The following is a 20147-nucleotide window of genomic DNA, read 5'->3' as shown; positions in this document are numbered from 1 at the left end:
TAGTATTACCAAATGAATGAATATTTCATTAGTTTTCAACACTGTAGCTTTACAATTTTTTTTTTTCATGTCTTACAAAGAACATAATTTTTAGATTTAATACTAGATTTTTTTGCAATATCAGAGGAAAAATACAGGAGAAATGTAAAAAAAGTAGTGTGTTAATATTTGCATCGAATGGAGAGAAGAGATAATTAACAAGCACACACACACACACACACACACACACACACATATATATATATATATATATATATATATATATACATAGTATTTTGACAAGATTTAGTTAATAACATTTTCAAAAATTTTTTTTTGTCTTCAGTCATTTGACTGGTTTCATGCACAGCTCTAGTGCCAGTCGTTTCATTTTGGTATACCCCCTACATCCTACATCCGTAACAATTTGGTGTACATATTACAAAATTTGCCTGCCTGCACAATTTTTCTCTTCTACCTGTACATCCAATATTAAAGTGACTATTCCAGGATGCCTTAATATGTGAGCCTATAAGTCTGTCTCTTCTTTTAACTATATTTTTCCAGATGCTACTTTCTTATCGATTTGCTGCAACACCTCTTCATTTGTCACTTTATCCACCTATCTGATTGTTAACATTCTCCTATAGCACTACATTTCAAAAGCTTCTAATCTTTTCTTCTCAGGTACTCTGATCATCAAACTTTCACTTCCATATAAAGCTACACTCCAAACATATACTTTCAAAAATGTTTTCCTGACATTTAAATTAATTTTTGATATAAAAAAAAATACATTTCTGACTGAAGGTTGTTTCGCCTGTGCTATTTGGCATTTTATATCGCTCCTGCTTCATCCATCTTTAGTAATTCTACTTCCTAAATAACAAAATTCTTCTACCTCTGTAATCTTTTCTCTTCCTATTTTTATATTCAGTTTTTACATTATTTCTACTACATACCATCACTTTCGATTGTTCTTGTTTATTTTCATGCGGTATTTTTTGTGTAGGACTTCATTCAGCCACTCATTATTTCTTCTAAATCGTTTTTATTCTCGGCTAGAATTACTATATCATCAGCAAATCATAGCATCTTTATCTTTTCACCTTTTACTGTTACTCAAGATCTTACAAATCTTTAAAAGAAGAAACATTCAAATACTTCAGTAGACAGGAAACTCCCCATTATATTAAACTAACAGAAAATTTCTCAGGAATAACATAAGAATGTAGCAAAAATGAAATGATCTATTAAATTAATAATTAAGATATAATTTTTCATGCAAAAGTAATTAAAAAAAGGTACAGTGTTCAATTTTTGTCAAATCATCCATCCTTATGTGTTAATTACAAACAAAGGAGAACACACTGACTACTACATATTTACAAACTGTACAGGTAAAAAATTATTTAATTAAAACTGCATTAAATAACTATTACATTCAGATTATAGTATTTCAAGCAACATTGTATACCACATGACAGGTAATTTTCTCTATCTATAGTACTATGTGACAGCTGTGCAATTATTTGCTATAATTTCAATTTAATGCATTAAAATGTGTGACTATTACCTTCTAGTAACTGAGGATGACATCAAATGGTTATCAATGCCAATGAGAAAATTTCTGGCTCCTCTTTCACACAACCATGTCACAACATCAAGCCATAATGTGCCTCTACCTCCTATAAAGCATAAAAAGTTTTAATTTTTAAAATTATAAGTAAATACATTTTAAAATAATACATTGCTGCTACATATAATCAACACAAAAATAATTTAATCACTAACATGAATAAAAAAAGTTAATATTGTGCTTAGTAAACTTAAAAGAAAATACATTACAAAGTTCATTCAATAGTAACTAAAGACACAAATAGCTGTGGAGGCAAAACAGTCAGTAATAAGGTTAGGATACTTTCAGAACAGTAAGTTGGTAATCCTATGATGAATTCTAATCAGCTGTTTGAATAAAATTATTTTGTTTATAACCTAAAATTCTTACTTTACAATGGCAAGTCCTGAAGTTTGTAAATTAGTTGAACTAGAGCACAGTGATCCATTTTTTGATTTCCGAAAGAAAAAAACCGGTAAACAATTGCTATCATATGATCAAACAATATGGACAAAGTTGTATGAAATGCAGACATCTTTACAAGCAGGTAGAAAAATATAAAGACGGTTGAACTTCAGTGGCTGACGAGCACTGTTCTGGATATCCAGTTTAAGTTTCAACTGCAGCACTTAAAACTTGCTAGACTCTCTCATTCAAGAAGACTGATGGATTATAGTTGAGATTATCCCTGAAAGATTATAAGTAAGTGTCGGTATAGTTCATACATTATCTCTGACAAAATTGAGTTCTGAAAAACAAGATGGGTTCCAAAAAAGTTGATAGATCACATTAAGGAGACAAGAGTTTGCTTGTGAAAATAGTTGAAACAGTGGTATCAGCTGGAAGATGATGTTTTTTTGCACAGTTAATCTAAGCTGTGATGAGAATGCTTTACCATTTTGAACCAGAACCAAAAGGTCAGAGAGAGCATAGTGGAACCACATGAGTTCACCTGTGAAGAAAAAATTTTGAAGCTGATCACCAGCAGACAAAATGAAGATCAAAATCTTTTGGGATGCAAATGGCGTAGTTTTTGTTAATTTTCTAGATCAGAGAACAAAAAACAAAGCATAATACTGTTTTATGCTAATTGACAAAGTGAAGCCAGTACTATTGTAAAAAGGCCCTAGATCTCAGGGCAAAGGCATTATTCTGCTTCATGTTTACGCCTGCCTTCACACAGCTCACATAACTCAAGAAATCAAATTGTATCAGGAACTACTACCTCACTGGCCCTATAGTCCTAACTTGGTGCTACACGGTAAGAAGTTTAATTGGAAAAATTTCATAGAAAATATGCTAGATTGACTCCGCCATCAAAACAAAGATATCTTTGCAGCAGGTTTAAATAAGCTGATTCAGAGATGGAGCAGGTGTATTAATGTTGCTGGAGATGAAAAGTGAAAAAAAGGCTGACAACAAAGTTTGTTATATCTTCCTGGCATTTATTATTTATTCTTATAAAGTGGAAAAACAACGTTACATGAAAAAAGTTTAAAAAATATATATTTTTTAAATTGATGTTTTAATTGATAATTTAAAGAACTTATCTTTTAGTTCATTACTCCTCTGATATTGTCGAACAATATTCTCCCTAAGTCAAAGTTGATCATTTCATTTATTTGTTGCCAATCATTTAATCGCTCTTTGGTCTGATACAATTCTTCTGATCTTAATTTGTGTACACGTTCTCTAGTTTTCAAATTTTCTCTCTCTTTATATTCATCATCCTCTCTTATTCTTTTCTTGGTCTTAATGTTTTCTTCCTCTTTATATTTATCATCTTCTCTTAAACTTTTTATTCTTTTTTTTGGTTTTAACATTTTCTGCCTTTTCATATTCATCTTCTTGTTGTTTTTTTTTTAGATATATTTCTTCATGTTATCTTTCTTTTTCATTTTTGATTATTCACCAAATAATTTGATAATAAAAACTTAATATTTTACACCGTAAGGTTGAAATTAACATTTGTAACCAGTATAGTTCACTAAAGTTCACTAAACAGAATAGTTTAAATACAAAGGCTGTCCAGAAAGTAACTTATGTTTTGAAATAAAAAACCAATCAAATAAAAAAAATAAATTTTATTATATACATTTGAAAGGGACAATCTTAAACTACTTTTCGTGATTTAAATTGAAGCACTTATAATAATGATGCACAAGCTTTTCAATTCATTCTCTATACAAATCTGCCGCCTTAGATTTTGGCACCCACTTTGCACAAAACTTGTAATAACCAAGCTTCTCCGATACAATTTCATGCAGTAAACTTCATGAAATTTGGGGGAAATGAAGTGAGAGTTTGGTAATCGTAATGCGACAATTTTCATGAATTTTATCGTTGATTTTCATCGTCAGTTCATCAGTTACAAGGCTAGGCCGAACACTGCGATCCTCATCATGAACATTGGTACGGCCATTTTTAAACTGGATGTACCACTGCATCACTCCATCTTCACTCACTATTCCATTTTCGTACACCTCACAATGAATTTCAATTGGTTTGAGGGTTTTTGCCAGTAAAACCCTAATTACTGAACACACCTCACAACTCGCAGGATTTTCTATTGAAGTGCATATTTCAATAATTCACAACAGAGTAGAAAAATCACAGTCCACACTACAATAGCTTGATGCGTATTGAGTGTAGAGACTTATGACGCCAAGATGGCGGCTCTATTCTCACTCATCTCCATGCTCGGCACAAATATAAGTTACTTTCTGGACCGCTCTCGTATTATTAACTTTTGTTTATACGACACACCAGAAATCTGAAACTTTTGTTAATCAGCAACTCACGAACATACGAATTACACTAATCTAGTAATACAAGTAATAAAGTGACTTTTACTCTATCCTAATATTCATGTAAGATTGTAGAATTAATAATTGTATAAATATTTGATGTTAATAAAAACTAATATTTCAGCAATTATGTAACTCCATTTTATTAAAGAATTGGAGAATCGTATCTCACTTTCAAATGAAATAAGTTTAAATGAAGTGCAGCAAAAAATGTGTATATGTCATTTAATAGGCGTACAAGAAAGTCATGTGGTGTCCACATCAGATTTTTTAAGAATACTTCAGTCTTTAGTATTCATTTCCTGAACTGGCTATCCGATAATTTTTTTACTGTCTGACATTCTGAAACTAAAGGAACAATGGAAATAAACTATCACCGAAATACAACTTTAAAGAGAAAATCTGTTTTTTAATTAACAATATTTCATATTTAATTTTCTATCCCCCTTGTATATAATGAAAACATTTTAGCTTTGGATAAAAAGACTAAAACAGTTTGTTAGGTGAAAATCTATATGAAATAAAGTTTCAATATCTAAAAAGACCAATCAAATCCTTCAATCTGTTTTCAAGCTAACAAAAGCAAAATACCCAAATCAAAGTAAAAAAAATAACAAAATTTACTAATGAAAAAAAAAAATTAAATATTGAATTATATTAACAGCACAATTACAAAGTAAATAATTGCAAACTTGTATGAATAATCTTTCATTGAACTCCAATGCAAATGAACAAGAGTTAATTTCCTTGGCGATTATTACAGATGTTTATCACAGAGAAAATACTTTCAAATGGAATCTCCTGAGAAAAAATATGTCACAAAGTAAACAAAAGAAAAATACCAGAATTAAAGTAATAAGAAAAAGATTATTCCCACATATTATTTTCGCTATAATCATTATCCAAATGTTCTAAATCGGCAATTCCAACAGTCAGAACAAGTAAACAACTATAAAAAACGGATAAAAGTCTTATCTCTGAGCAAACTTCCTTCAGGATAGCTGTATAAAGATAAATTTAACAAAAATTGCAATCATTTAATACATAATTTCTCTATATAATATATATTTTTTTGTTGCTTAGGTCAAGGCCTAGCAAAATAAAGTTTGCCCACTGTTGCCAAAGGTTTAAACAAATTAACAAACTACTGCAATTCGAATCAAAATCACTCGCTTGCTCCAAACGAAATTATCACTAAAAAATTTTGAAAATATATCATACCTCCTGAAATAACAACTTTTTCCTTCCCCCAAAAGCACCACATAGAATTCAATAATTCTTTACCTCCTCGCAATGCACTCATGCCTTCTTCCTCCCTCCCCCTTTAACCATGTGACACACATCAGCCAATTACAACAAACAAAGAAAGGGAGAAAGATGTTTTCCTAGGAGCATATGTAGAATGCTTAACGCTGCTAATTTTTAAAACTTATGGCTCCAGAAAAAGATTTTTTTTAAACAAATTTCTCATCAGATTTGAATAATTTTTCTTTCAAAGCCAGCTCTTGAAAGTATTTTCTGAAAAAATTTGTTTTTTATGACAGGCAAAGAATTGTTTACCACAATCTACAAAAAAAATTATGGGAAAGTAGCATTTTGTCCGAAAACGTGACCATATTTTAATTAATTACTGACATGCTATCTAACATGCATCTAATCATAGTACAGACTTGAAATCGGTCTTGTTGTGGAGTGTAAATAAAGTTTCAGGTGGTAGAAAAACATTTTTCTATACCTTTTCAACTTCCATACTTTCAAAAATTTTAGTATGGAACTTCAAAACCCACCACATTGGTCTAGTGGTGAACGCGTCTTCCCAAATCAGCTGATTTGGAAGTCGAGAGTTCAAGCATTCAAGTCCTAGTAAAGGCAGCTACTTTTATACAGATTTGAATACTAGATCAAGGATACCGGTGTTTGGTGGTTGGGTTTCAATTAACCACACATCTCAGGAATGGTGGAACTGAGACTGTGCAAGGCTACACTTCATTTACACTCATACATATCATCCTCTGAAGTAATACCTGAACGGTAATTCCCAGAGGCTAAATAGGAAAAAAAGAAAAGTATGAAACTTTGCTGAAAAAGGCAAAAACACTGATAAAACATTGAATAATGAAAAATCTACTTCGAAAACCGAAAAACTCAACTCACTTTGAGGTGTTTCGGCTCCTGTCCTGAGCCACCTTCACACCAAATTTCATACACACAGACATTCCTTCTTATATATGAATATATATATATTCGCAGATTACTGGAGTAGTAATCCACTCCAAAAATAACTAAACCAGTTGTAAACTTTCTAATCAATGAAGATAACTTACCATAACATTTAACTGGCTAGCTTTAGTTTCCTGTTTGATTTTACCTTTCAAAAAGTAATGTTTAATGATGAATTCTATTTTAACCATTTTTTACAATCACAATACACTATAGATTCAACAGCATTATGAATGTACCTGACCGAAATTTGATATGGCTCCAAGCAGAAATGCAGTGAAGTAAAAATAACTTCAGCAGTGTACTATAAGCACCATCTCTTAACTTTATAACAAGTTATCGATCATCCCTCATAGGATATAATCAAAATACTGAATACTGAATAAATATCAGATACATTAACTGCTCACTTTATATTCTCATACTGCTGGATAACATTATTTATAAACTGTTCATAAACCTGAGTTTAAAAAAGGTTATTAAATAACAAGATATAAGTAATTTATAAACTATAACATCTTTCTTATATGACAAAAAGCAGCTTCAAATCATAAAGAATTGCATGTGATAACTTAGTGATTTACTAAGTACAAATATACATCATCTTGTCAAGAAGAATATTTATTGTGCATCACAACGTATACTATGAAAAATAAAATAATAAACATGTAAAATGTATATGTTCAACTACTAATGCTTAAATAAGTATTTATACTTGTTAAATAAATACTACTTGAAATAGTTTAATCTTTGTACTAACCAATCACTCCTTTATTAATAAGTACTAATTAAAAAGTAACACACGCACTATTGTAAGTGATATACTACTGATCATCATCTAAATCGATGAATTCAACAGATTTAAAAAAAATTAATTTATAATTTTATAAGATTTATTTATCTACTAAATTGTTTTTGAACATTACATTAGCACAGGATGTTGATCACTGATTACATGGTTATAAGGCAGAATTAGTAGACGATAATATTATAAAAGACATTATAAGCTTATATTTGATCAATGTAAAATTATTTTTACCAAGCTAACCTGAGTAATGGTATAATAATATGTTAAGTACTCCCTACCCATCATTCACCACAGATACTGAACAATGATTTGCACATTGTGTTGAACTACAAGTGAGGATTACATTCTTTTACAAACACAGCATATGTAAGAGACCAAGGCTGTTCTATATGAAAGGACCCTATATTATAATGTTACAAAGTATTTTACTGAAATTTAATTTAGTTATAAAAACTGATAATTATCAGTACAATTAATTTTACTTACCTATAACAATATAACTTTTCTCTGGATCGCATAAAAATATATTAGATCCAATAAATGAAACTGTATTTGATTTTCCTGGGTGTATATTACATACTACTTTCTTTCCAGCTCTTTCAACCGAAGCTGACCTAAAATCAGAATTACTAATAAAATTTCAAACATTTTACATAATTTCTATTTCTGTAAATATAAACAAATTGATTAACTATATTACTCTGAAAGATTTCATTTATCTAATACAGCTTTATTAAACAGAAGCAAGTTGTAACCTGCATTTGTTGTTAATAGAATGACTGTGTGTTTATTCTTACGCATGTTTCTGAATTTTATTATTTTCCAGGAATGTCAAGTAAAGATATGTGATTAATTAGTAGCCAACAACACAATGATGATCAAAAGACAGTATTAAGTTATGTTAAAATATAGCAGGTCGATTTCTGTTGCCTCAAGCTGTTGATTTCTTGCATAAGAAGATAAGTGGTAATCTACTGTACTGCTCTGACTCTACACACAGGTATTAATGCTAAATAAATGTTAAAAATGTATGATAAATATATATTTCTTTTAAACAAATAAGTAATTATTTTACTAAAAGCAGCTCAAGAATATATATATATATATATATATATATATATATATATATATATATATATATCAGTAAGTTTTCTTGAGTTGCTCAAGAATATATATATATATATATATATATATCAGTAAGTTTTCTTGAGTTGCTTTTAGTAAAATAATTACTTATTTGTTTAAAAGATATATATATATTTTAAACTTATATATATATATATATTAAATGAAATTTAAACCACAAAACACAGTAAATAAATAAGTTAAACGTACAATGTTAATTCCAAGAATTAATTTTCACAGGATCCTTATTCTTCAGTTATTATTAAATTGTATAACTATTTTATAAAACATATTTACTTGTATTTATGATCTGTTAATTTGAGGAAATTTTTTTATTTAAAATATTAACTTAGCAACCAACAAAACAAGTAGATTGTAACAAAATTTATACTGGGAAAACTAGTAGATCATTTAGGGCAAGGTTTGCAGAACATTTTAGATCTTATAGAAACAACAAGTTAGGGTTCTCCAATCTTGCAGACCATTTAATAATCAATAAACATTCAATCACCAATTTGGATACAAATTTAAATAAAGTAGAAATTGTAAAAGGGTATAATAATAATAAAAAACTAAATATTTTAGAAAAATATTATATATATACTAGTATAGACAAAAATTTAATTTGATTAATGTACAGACAGAATTTGATAATGACATTCTTATCAAAATCGCCTTAAATAGAAGCGCATTTACAAAATTTCAATAAATAACTTCAGTACAGTACTGTTTGTATGACTAGCCATAATAAAAAAAATTCTTTTTTTTATCTTTAATATTTATGACTACATTTTTATACGTTATAATTTTAATGGTTTGAATTTAATGTGTGATTTGGAAGAAAAAGTTTAACTGATGATGGATACCTCGAAAGCGCTATTAGAAAAAAATAAACACAAAGTAAGTAGCATTATCAAATTCTGTACTCTTGATGTTAAATGATTTTTATACCTTTGTCTTTGATATATATAAGTTCTTAGTGAGTGTAATAGGAATGGATGCTCTTGTGAAAATAAATTAGGTAATTTCTCCTTTTATTTAGCCATAAACTATTGAGTGATTTACTCCATATTGACTTTTTATAGTGTGTACTACTTGATGTGTATCTAGCCTGAACAAAATTCTATGTTAGCAGATCAAAAGATTATTCATTGGATGGATTATAACCATTTAAATTTTAAATGCTATACTTGCTTCCATTGCCATCCTTAATAAATTACCAAACCATTTTAGAAATCTTTCTAACAATTTATTTAAACTACAATTAACCTATTTTCTTTTATGGAAACAATATATACATCCTAAAATAATTTTCATAATATCTTCTAAAATGTAATTTTGTAGTTATTTTATATATTTAGTATCATCATGTATTTATTTTAATATTATTCCATAAATTTGTGTGTTTATAGTTAAATAATTAATATGGGATTATTCTCTCATCTACTTTTTTAAATTTAATAAGCAATTGTGTATTTTGTGATTCTGCTTAATCACAGTTTTTCAACAGTTTCCCTTGATTCAGCCAGAAGGTTCCTTTGTCTTAAACAGGGAATATCATATCTACTCATTTCTGGTGTTATATATGTGTTATTATATGCTGCTGAATTCGCTGGCCAGGGCGATTGAAGCCCGGCGAGCTGGAGCAGGAAGGTAGCGTCTGCGTCAAGCGGCTCCCTTGGCCAGCCAAGCCTGCTGCTCCAGCAGGGATGTTGGCATCCAGCAGGAGATCCCACGTTGAGGCAGCCAGGGAACTTCTTCTGTCTTCTTCCATCTTCTTCTTCTTCTTCTTGGTCTTCTCCAGGTGGAGGTCGACGATGAATAAAAAATTCTCTCTCGTGCACGCTCTTTTATTGTAGCTTGAGAGTGGTGGAGCCTCAGTGCACTATAGTGGGAGAACTGCAGAGTGAAAGAAATGCTTGTGCAAGCGCGTATGTGTACTGTGCTCCCACTGACATCTGAGCTGCAACCATAGCCATCTGCCGATATTAAGTTCGGCATAAATGTGGTAACATCTTATATAATTATATAAATATACTAAACAGAATGACTTCATATAAATCAAATGACTTTTTAAAAATTTGATAAAATTAGTCACATTAAAGAATATTAACATGCATATTAAATGTATATATATATATATATATATATAATATTTTTGTTTACAATAAACACATAATAATGAAACAGTATTATTAGCCCTCTGAAAGTAATCTAACTCACATTAAAAATAAAATATTCTTAATCTCGTTATTAAAATATTAGTTTCATAATTAAGATACTCATTCTTTTAAATTATTTAATTTATACTAAATTTTTAAGAATGAAAAAGGAATTAAGATGTAAATAAATTAATTAAATGTAATAATAAAGTAAGCGTAACATAAATTTAATAAGTAACATAATGCTTAATCTTTGGTTCAACAATTCTTGAATTGTTTTTTACTATTATAATATTAGCAGTATCTTTTTTAATCATGCCATCATTAAAAAGCAAATTGCAATGATTAGATTGCAAGCTGGTGAGGGTGTGGGTGATAATTCCTCTAATATGTACGTATATATGATACATTTGAGGAAAATGCACTCATTACTTCACTCAGACTATAGATACAGAGTATCCCATATAAAACATAATCCATCTATTACGGTATTACAGCCTTATATAGTAGGTATAAATAAATGAAAAATACCTAAGTTATTAATAAGTTTTATTATTAAATTTTACAACTCCTAAAATTCTATAATAAATGCTACAAGTGGCCATTGTCTTCCTGAATACATGCTTCCACCCTTTTCACTGTGTTTCTTGTAACTGTTTTCAGAATTTGTGATTGGATATTTAATACAGCTTCTTCAATACCGTTCTAGTATTTGTGATTTGTATTACATATTCTGTAGTATTGTTCTTTGAGGTAACCCAAAAGAAAAAAATTGAAAATATTACATCTAAAGATCTTCCATGTCCGATGACATGACAATCAAAAAATTTGTTAATAAAGTAGCGGTTGAATTCGCATACTGTGATGTTATGCCATCATGTAATCAACACTATTGATCTTCTTCCAAGAATGCGATGAATTGCAATAATATATTCTAACATCATTCTTTATGGTGTACTCAAAGAAAATACGACCAACAATTTTTTTTCATGATACCAAACACCAGACAATCATCTTCTGCAGGTACAATAGTTTTTCATGATACTAATAGGGATTTTCACCACTCTAAATCTACTGTTTTGACTGTTTGCATAGCTATCTAAATGGAACCACACCTTGTCAAATAAAAATAGTGAATCCTTAATGTGAATCCCTTCACACACAAATCAACAAAACTCAGTGACAATATTCAAGATGTTTTTCTTTGCAGAACCAACAAGTCGATGAACTGTTTGAAATCGATATGGTAATAGGTTTAAATGATTTGTCACGCGATGAATAGTTGATTTTTTTATTAACAATGTTTTAGAGTCATAGTTCAGTCCCTGATCTGTAACTGCAGTGTAAAAATCTTTTCATCAAAGTACGAAGCTAGACCAGTTCCTAAAAAAAATCAGTTAATTGGCAATTGATTTCAGCAACTGTATTTGCATTCAACACTGTCCTTAATTTTTTGTTCCTTGTCATTAACAGAACCTGTCTCTCTGAATGTAGTCACTGACTTCAATACTAATGTCTTATTAGGAACCGGTCTATATAGGTACTTCGATGAAAAGATTCTTTCTCAGCAGTCAGTGACTGCATGCTGAAGTATAACTCATTATAAAAACACATTCCTGTTGTAAACAGTCTACTGCATTGGCACCAACAGTGAAACGGATGAGTCCATTTCAATAAAATGTGGGAGGAGTAGGATAATCAAACAAAATTTTACAGAAGGCTGTTTGATGGGTTGCATTTTACATGGGAGACCCTATACTTTTCATTCAATCCCCCAGATATGAAACAACAGTTCCTGGATAAACCAATTGCCAGAGGCTCTACACCAGTAAGGAAGCAGCCATCCCATTAGTTACCAAATAGTTCAATGGTACCAGTGAGTGATGTGATTAATCTAGCTCTTCCTTTATACTTAGCCAGGTAAGAAGGGATCATGATAAAGTAGAACAATTAACCTTCAAAGGAACTACATTTTGAGATAAGACAATTAACTGTTTTGCCTATGACTACAAAGTTACAATAAAATTTTTTTTAAATAAAACCTTATGAGTTCAGTAGCATCCTTATCTGTACATACTCCTACAGTGACAAATTTATTAAATGGAGTAACAGTTCCATCAGCAACCCCTTCATTAAAAAATTTCTTCAATCTATGTTTTACTTCTTTGGAGCATTTGAGTAAATTCTCTGGCACAATACCATAAAATGATACTGCTCTTAGAAATATAAACATTCCTGTTCAAAAGAAACAAATTAGCATGTTAAAAAGAATTCTATTAACACAAATTCAAAATATTCTACAGCTGCATTTAAACTAGTATATAGAAAATAACATATGATTTAATGAACTTTACGATTAAAACTAGAAATGAAAATACAAAACAGGTGATAAATTACAATCATTGGAAGTGAAAATAATTCAAAAGTTGAAAATAGTCATATTGGAAATTAGTTCAGTTAGTCATAAAAATAATTATTTTACAGTTTAAAATATTTATGCTACTTGAAATTTAATATTAAATTTACTCAAAAATTTTTGTTTCATAACTTGTTCAAACAGCACAAGTACACCTCAGGACAACTGAATGATGAGGTAGAAGGATATGAAGAATATTTTGGAAATTTTCATGTCAAGTCCTATCATATTATTATAATTTCGGCATATATAAATGTCCAATCATAGGGATACTACAAAATATGTTTAGGACATGTGGAGATTTTTTCTTTGCCATTTACCAATTTTTTTCTTCACACTTATCTATTGCTTAAGATTATAATTTTCCGCATGTGTTTTTTATACAATACCTTTTAATGTTAGATGTTTTAAATACAGATATTGAGAGTTGTGGGTCGTGGATAAAAGATGTATAAAAAGAATAGAAAGACAATGGTTTTGACTCAGATGAAAACAGAAAAAGCTGTCAATCAGCTGCAAAACTTTCCGAGCTATGCCAATCAAGTTATGCAATTCATTTTGAAAGTTTTTCAATTCAATCATTTTAAGCTTTATTTGTATTTTTATGCTAGAATAATAAAAACTCTTCAGTTATTTTTTCATTGATATATTAAAAAGAAAAAATGTATCATAATAAATTTTAAAGTTATTGATTTAAAAAAATTTTTTTATTAAATATAATTACATATTTGATTTATTTAAACTTTTAATTTTCAAAGCAAAAATGCTCAATAAAATAAAGCAATAAACAAATTTGTTTTATATTGGTATATTAGCATCATCGGGCTTTTCCAATGATTGAAATATTCACTAAATTTGATTTTAAATAAATAAAAAAAAAGGTTGATTTTTTCAGGGAATGGATATTAGGTGTTTTAGTTACTTTATTGTTTAAAAAAATATATTTGAGCATAAAAAATTTGAAATTGCAAAAAAACATTTTTATTCATTATGGGTGCTCCCATTCTCAAGGGGACGCACTTGGGTAAAATTAATTTTTAAGAACATAATTCCAAAGTGATATAATAAATTTTAAAAAAAATGTAATTGTTTAAAAAATACAAAGATACAGCCATAATTCTAAGTAAACAAAGTTCTAATTTTCTAGGAGGGGATGACAATCTTTGGTTAATTTTCTTTCAAGTAATTTTAAAGAGTAAGGCTATCAAAAAAATTAAAATTTGAAATAAATTAAAATTTTTTTTTAATTAAAAAATATTTTTTGTTACTACAGACCATTGGAGTGTAATGGGCAAAAAGATTTTATAGTTGTTTAAGGGCCTATTGATGGTAGAAAATATAGATGCAAGAAACTCCGAATAACTCCTTTTCTGAAGCAAGATATAACTAAAAATAGAAAAATATATAATCCTTTTTTAGAGAAGGGGTGAATGTTAAATAAAAGTGTTTGGTAATATGTGATCTTTATAAAAAAACTTTAACTTTTGTAGGAAAGATTTTTTGCTAAAGAGTCCCAGTGAAGATTTGAAATTTTGTGTGTGTGTTCACACACACACAAATGTCCATCTGGCAAATTGGAATAACATTTTCACAAATTACTTACGATTTATTTAAATCTTTTTTTAAGTGTCTCCTTAAGGCACAAAACAAAAAAAACCAATATTTTTATTATTCTTTATCAATCTATATACTTTCCTATTACAGCTAAAGCTGCTGCAGAATCACAGCCAGGAAAGTAGAAATCATTATTAAGTTAAAGGGAGGTAAGTTCAGCGCAGTTAAAAGTTTTATGTATCTAGGGAGTACGAAAAAAGAAAACTAAATTAGGAAGTTAGAAGAAGCAGCTTTCCAGGTTGTGAGTGCTTACTGTGGAGTGCCAAGTCCCAAAGAAATTATATTAGAAACATACTATAAAAGTCACATTAAGCGTTATAGCATAACCTTAGGTAAAGAGAAGAAAAATCTTAGATATGGAAAATTAAAATGTTACAAAGTATGATCGATGAAATAATGAAAAGTTATAGGGCTAGCAGCAGGAATAGTAAAACTGATTGCGAAATTTGAACAAGATATACCAAGTTAGTGTGGCGTGTAAAGAAGTGAAGAAGCGAAAAGAAGCTGAGCATAAGTTGAAGAGGGTAAATGGAAGATGCCCAAGAGGAAGGCAGAAGAGTTAGATCAACAAAATGAAAGTTATTATATTAACAAATAAGTAACACCTCCTGTCATTATTTCATGAAAGTAGAAATGTAGAATTAAATGGAGATTATTTTTGCTAGACCCAACCAGACAGATAATTGAATAAAAGGGAAAAGAATACACAATATAACAAACTTTGAAAATTAATATTTACATAAATATATAGGTCTTGTACCATTCCTTCCTCAAAATTATAGTTTTGGGTTCACTGTGAAAATTAAGTTGTATGTAAGAGATCTTTAATAAAATTTTTATTCATAAACAAAATTTAAGAAAACCTTGGGCGAAACTAAATTAGTATTGATCTATGTATTTTTCTCCCAGCTTCTTTAGCGATGAAATTAAAAAAGATGTGGTGAAATAATTTTAAAAACATTATTGATTTTACATTCCTTATTTTGTTCATTAGTTTTAAATCGAGTAACTTTTTTAAATTAAAAAATAAAAAGAGATGTGTTAATAAATATATTACTAATTATTGATACTAACCGATTGAAGAAGATGCATCCTTTACACTTTGACCCAAATGTAAAAATCGACCATCAACATTTAAACAATTTAAAGACTGATTTATATAATTACCAGCAAAACAGTTCATAATTACATCAACACCAGATCCATTTCTTTTATGCAATAATTCTACATCAAAATTTTTATCCAATTTTAAGAAATTATTTTCAGATAACTAAAACAAAAGTACTTTTTATTATTTAATATCCTACAATTAGACCTTTTTTTTAGCTTTTTAAATGTTAAACATACATGCAGATACAGTAATTACTGAAATAAACTTAAATATAGCCTCTTAAGCTAATGATTATATAAATAAAAATATTTTTATTGTTGTTTAGCAATAACAGTACCCAGTACCAGCCAGGTGATCATTTATACTATCGAAATAAAGCTTATACTTGAAATAAAGCTTATACTGTGAAAAAAAGATAAAATCTTTACCAGAAAAAATGTTAAACAAATTTTAATATAAAGTGTACTTAATTATAATAATTTTATACAACTTATTTTATTATAGATATTTAACTGAATTAAATATGACATCATTCAATGTATTAATTATTATTATTAATGAACAAAGAAAACAAAAAAAACTACAAATAGAATGTTAATACATTATTTCCATAAAAAAAAAGCCAGTAAAAATCAAATTAACTAAAAAACAAATCTAAATAACTTGTATTATACAAAAGAGGCACTTCTTGATCAAAATTTAAAATAAATAAATAAAAAATGTCATTACAAAAATAATTTCAAATTCTGTCCTTTACTTTCTTTTATTATTTTGAGTGTTTTGTTAAAATGAATCTTTAGTAGCTCACAAAAAATTTATTTCATTAAATATGGGTGAATAAATCTCCATTTGAAATTTTTTTTAAATGTTTCTGCTAATAATATTAGAAAAATTTTTATGTATTTTCTCTTCCAATAGTTTAGATATCAGTTTACCCTTCATTTAATAAAAAAAAAGAGCAAATATTTTGTATCAAAAGATATTACGTACAGTAAATCTCAGCAACTTGCAACTAATTAAATTTTTTTTTTATTCAAGCTACTGAAATTTCAGCTTAATAAGGTATGTAATGTAATACATGCATAGTGATACCGATTTGTTCCATAGATGTAACTTATAGTGAGAAAAGATTATGGTGAAAAACAAGTACAAAAAAATTATTATTTATGGTTGTTAAACTGTTAGTAGAATATTTAGAACTAAAAAAAAATTAGTAAAGTACAATAACATGTTAAAACACAAAAAAAAAATGCTGTAAGTTGTATACTACACAACAACATTATAATTATTGGAAGCAATGAAAATAAATGAATTAAAACATTTAGAACAAATGTAAAATTTACATTTAGAATTAACAAATCAATAAAAAAACAATGTTAATCTGGAATTGAGGTAAAAGTAGGTGAATTATAATGTATTTTTTATGCTGAATTTTAAAATGAAATCAGTTTTTCTTCATCACCCTCAGATTTTTAGCTATGACCCTTTAAAATATTGACAAACCTCTTAAATAATAAAATACAAAATTAATAATAATTACATTTAAAATACCTACCTTTATTTTACAAAAATTTAAGTTCATCTTAATTTCTTTTTTCTTATTTTCCTTTTATTCAGTGAAGACTTCTCTTTTTATAATCCAGCAATAGTAAGATACGTTGTTGTTCAATCTGCAATATATCTTAATGGAACTTTTCTCCTCGTTCACTGCTGATGTCATCCAAGTTTAAAGGGAAAAAGTCTAAATGAGAATGTAAAAATGAATTTTCAATAACATTCTGCTGCCTAAATTTTTGTAGTTCATTTATAATGAACTACAGCAGATCACAGTTTTCATCTCTTTTGTTTACAAGAAAACCAATAACATCTTTGAATGACTTCCATGCTGCTAGTTCTTAGGATTTAGTTTGCTGTAAAATATATTTTCATAAATTAATTTTCTTATTTGTGGTCCAATGAATATTCCCTCTTTTAATTTGGCTTCTTCACTTAATTGTGAAAAAACCTAAGCTAATTATTTAAAGCTGTCTACATCTTTATCTAATACTTTTACAAAGTTCTTCATCAGGCCTACTTTTATGTGTAGAGGTGGTAAAATAATTTTTTTTTGTCTTCACTCACTTGACTGGTTTGATGCACTTCTCCAAGATTCCCTATCTAGTGCTAGTCATTTCATTTCAGTATACCCCCTACATCATACATCCCTAACAATTTTTTTTACAGATTCCAAACATTTCCTCTCTTTTTCCTGTTTAACTTCTAGGAATTCCCGTTCAGGTATTCTTTAAAGAATGATATGTATGAGTGTAAATGAAGTGTAGTCTTGCACAGTCTCAGTTCAACCATTCCTGAGATGTGTGGTTAATTGAAACCCAACCATCAAAGAACACTGGTATCCACAATAATAGATTGTGCACAAGACTAAACTTCATTTACACTCATACATATTATCCTCATTCATCCTCCTACAGCACCACATTTCAAAAGCTTCTAATCTTTTCTTCTCAGGTAATCTGATCGTCCAAGTTTCATTTCCATATAAAGCTATGCTACAAAAATATAGTTTAAAAAATCTTTTCCTGATATTTAAATTAATTTTTGATGTAAACAAATTATATTTCTGACTGAAAATTCATTTCAACTGTGCTATTCGGCATTTTATATCGCTCCTACTTCATCCATCTTAGTAATTCTATTTCCCAAATAACAAAATTCTTCTACTTCCATAATCTTTTCTCTTCTTATTTTTCCATTCAGTGGTACATCTTCGTTATTTCTACTACATTTCATTACTTTCGTTTTGTTGTTTATTTTCATGCGGTATTTCTTGTATAGGACTTCATCCGTGCTGTTCATTGTTTCTTCTAAATCCGTTTTACTCTCAGCTAGAATTACTATATCATCAGCAAATCATAGCATCTTTATCTTTTCACCTTGTACTGTTACTCCGGATCTAAATTGTTCATTAACATTATTAACTATTAGTTCTATATAAAGATTAAAAAGTTAACGGGAATACAAAACATCCTTGACGAACTCCTTTCTTATTTTGGCTTCTTTCTTATGTTATTTAACTACTACTGTTGCTATTTGGTTTCTGTTCTTGCAATTGTTCTTCTACCTCTGTATTTGAAGCCTAATTTTTTTTAAATGCTGAATATTTTATTCCAGTTTATATTATCGACTGCCTTTTCTAGGTCTATAAATGCCAAGTATGTTGGTTTGTTTTTCTTCAATATTCCTTCTACTATTAATCTGAGCCCTAAAATTGCTTCCCTTATCCCTATACTTTTCCTGAAACCAAATTGGTCTTCTAACACTTCTTCCACTTTCCTCTCAATTCTTCTGCAAAGAACTGTAGTTAAAATTTTTGATGCATGGCTAGTTAAGCTAATTGTTCTGTATTCACATTTATCTGCTGCAGCTTTCTTTAGTATCATGACTATAACACTTTTTTTTAAGTCTGACAGAACTTACCCTTTTTCATAAATATTACACACCAGTTTGTATAATCTATCAATCGCTTTCTCACCTGTACTGTGCAGTAATTCCACAGGTATTCTGTCTATTCCAGGAGCCTTTCTGCCATTCAAATCTTTTAATGCTCTCATAAATTTAGATCTCAGAATTGTTTCTCCCCTTTCATCCTCTTCGACTTCCTCTTCTTTATCTATAACACCATTTTCTAATTCATTTCCTCCATGTAACTCTTCAATATATTCCAACCAACTATCAACTTTGCCTTTCATATTATAAATCAGTGTACCATCTTTGTTTAACACATTATTAGATTTTAATATATATACCGCAAAATTTTACTTAACTTTTTTGTATGCTCTGTCTATTTTACAAATTTTTATTTCTCTTTCCACTTCTGAACACTTTTCTTTAATCCACTCTTCTTTCACTAGTTTCCACTTCCTGTTTATAGTATTTCTTAATTGTCAATAGTTCCTTTTACTTTCTTCAACACTAGCATTCTTATATTATTTACGTTCATCCATCAGCTGCAATATATCGTCTGAAACCCAAGGTTTTGTACCAGTTCTCTTTGTTCTGCCCAAGTTCGCTTCTGCTGATTTAAAAATTTCCTTTTTAAAATTCTCCCATTTTTCTTCTACATTTTCTACCTTATTTTTTTTACTCAGACCTCTTGCGATGACCTCCTCAAAAATCTTCTTAACCTCCTCTTCCTCAAGCTTCTCTAAATAGCACCGATTCATCTGACACCTTTCCTTCAGGTTTTTAAATCCAAATCTACATTTCATTATCACCAAATTATGGTCG

At 28.9% G+C, this 20147-nt stretch overlaps 1 protein-coding gene across 1 annotated transcript in view; it reads right to left on the bottom strand.

Moving 5' to 3' along the window:
- The window catches only part of LOC142330314 (fatty acid synthase-like), a 154888-nt gene that overhangs the window by 23627 nt on the left and 111114 nt on the right, over positions 1-20147 (bottom strand). The window contains exons 26-29 of the mRNA XM_075375531.1: positions 15824-16019; positions 12762-12954; positions 7919-8046; positions 1556-1667 (exon numbers count right to left, since the gene is read on the bottom strand). Coding sequence (XP_075231646.1) covers positions 1556-1667; positions 7919-8046; positions 12762-12954; positions 15824-16019 — 629 coding nt within the window. The remainder of the gene's footprint in view (positions 1-1555; positions 1668-7918; positions 8047-12761; positions 12955-15823; positions 16020-20147) is intronic.

Source organism: Lycorma delicatula, chromosome 9, assembly GCF_047948215.1.
Source record: "Lycorma delicatula isolate Av1 chromosome 9, ASM4794821v1, whole genome shotgun sequence".
Taxonomy (NCBI): Eukaryota; Metazoa; Arthropoda; class Insecta; order Hemiptera; family Fulgoridae; genus Lycorma; species Lycorma delicatula.
Note: the sequence above shows the minus strand (reverse complement) of the source record. Positions and strands in the feature narration are given on the sequence as shown.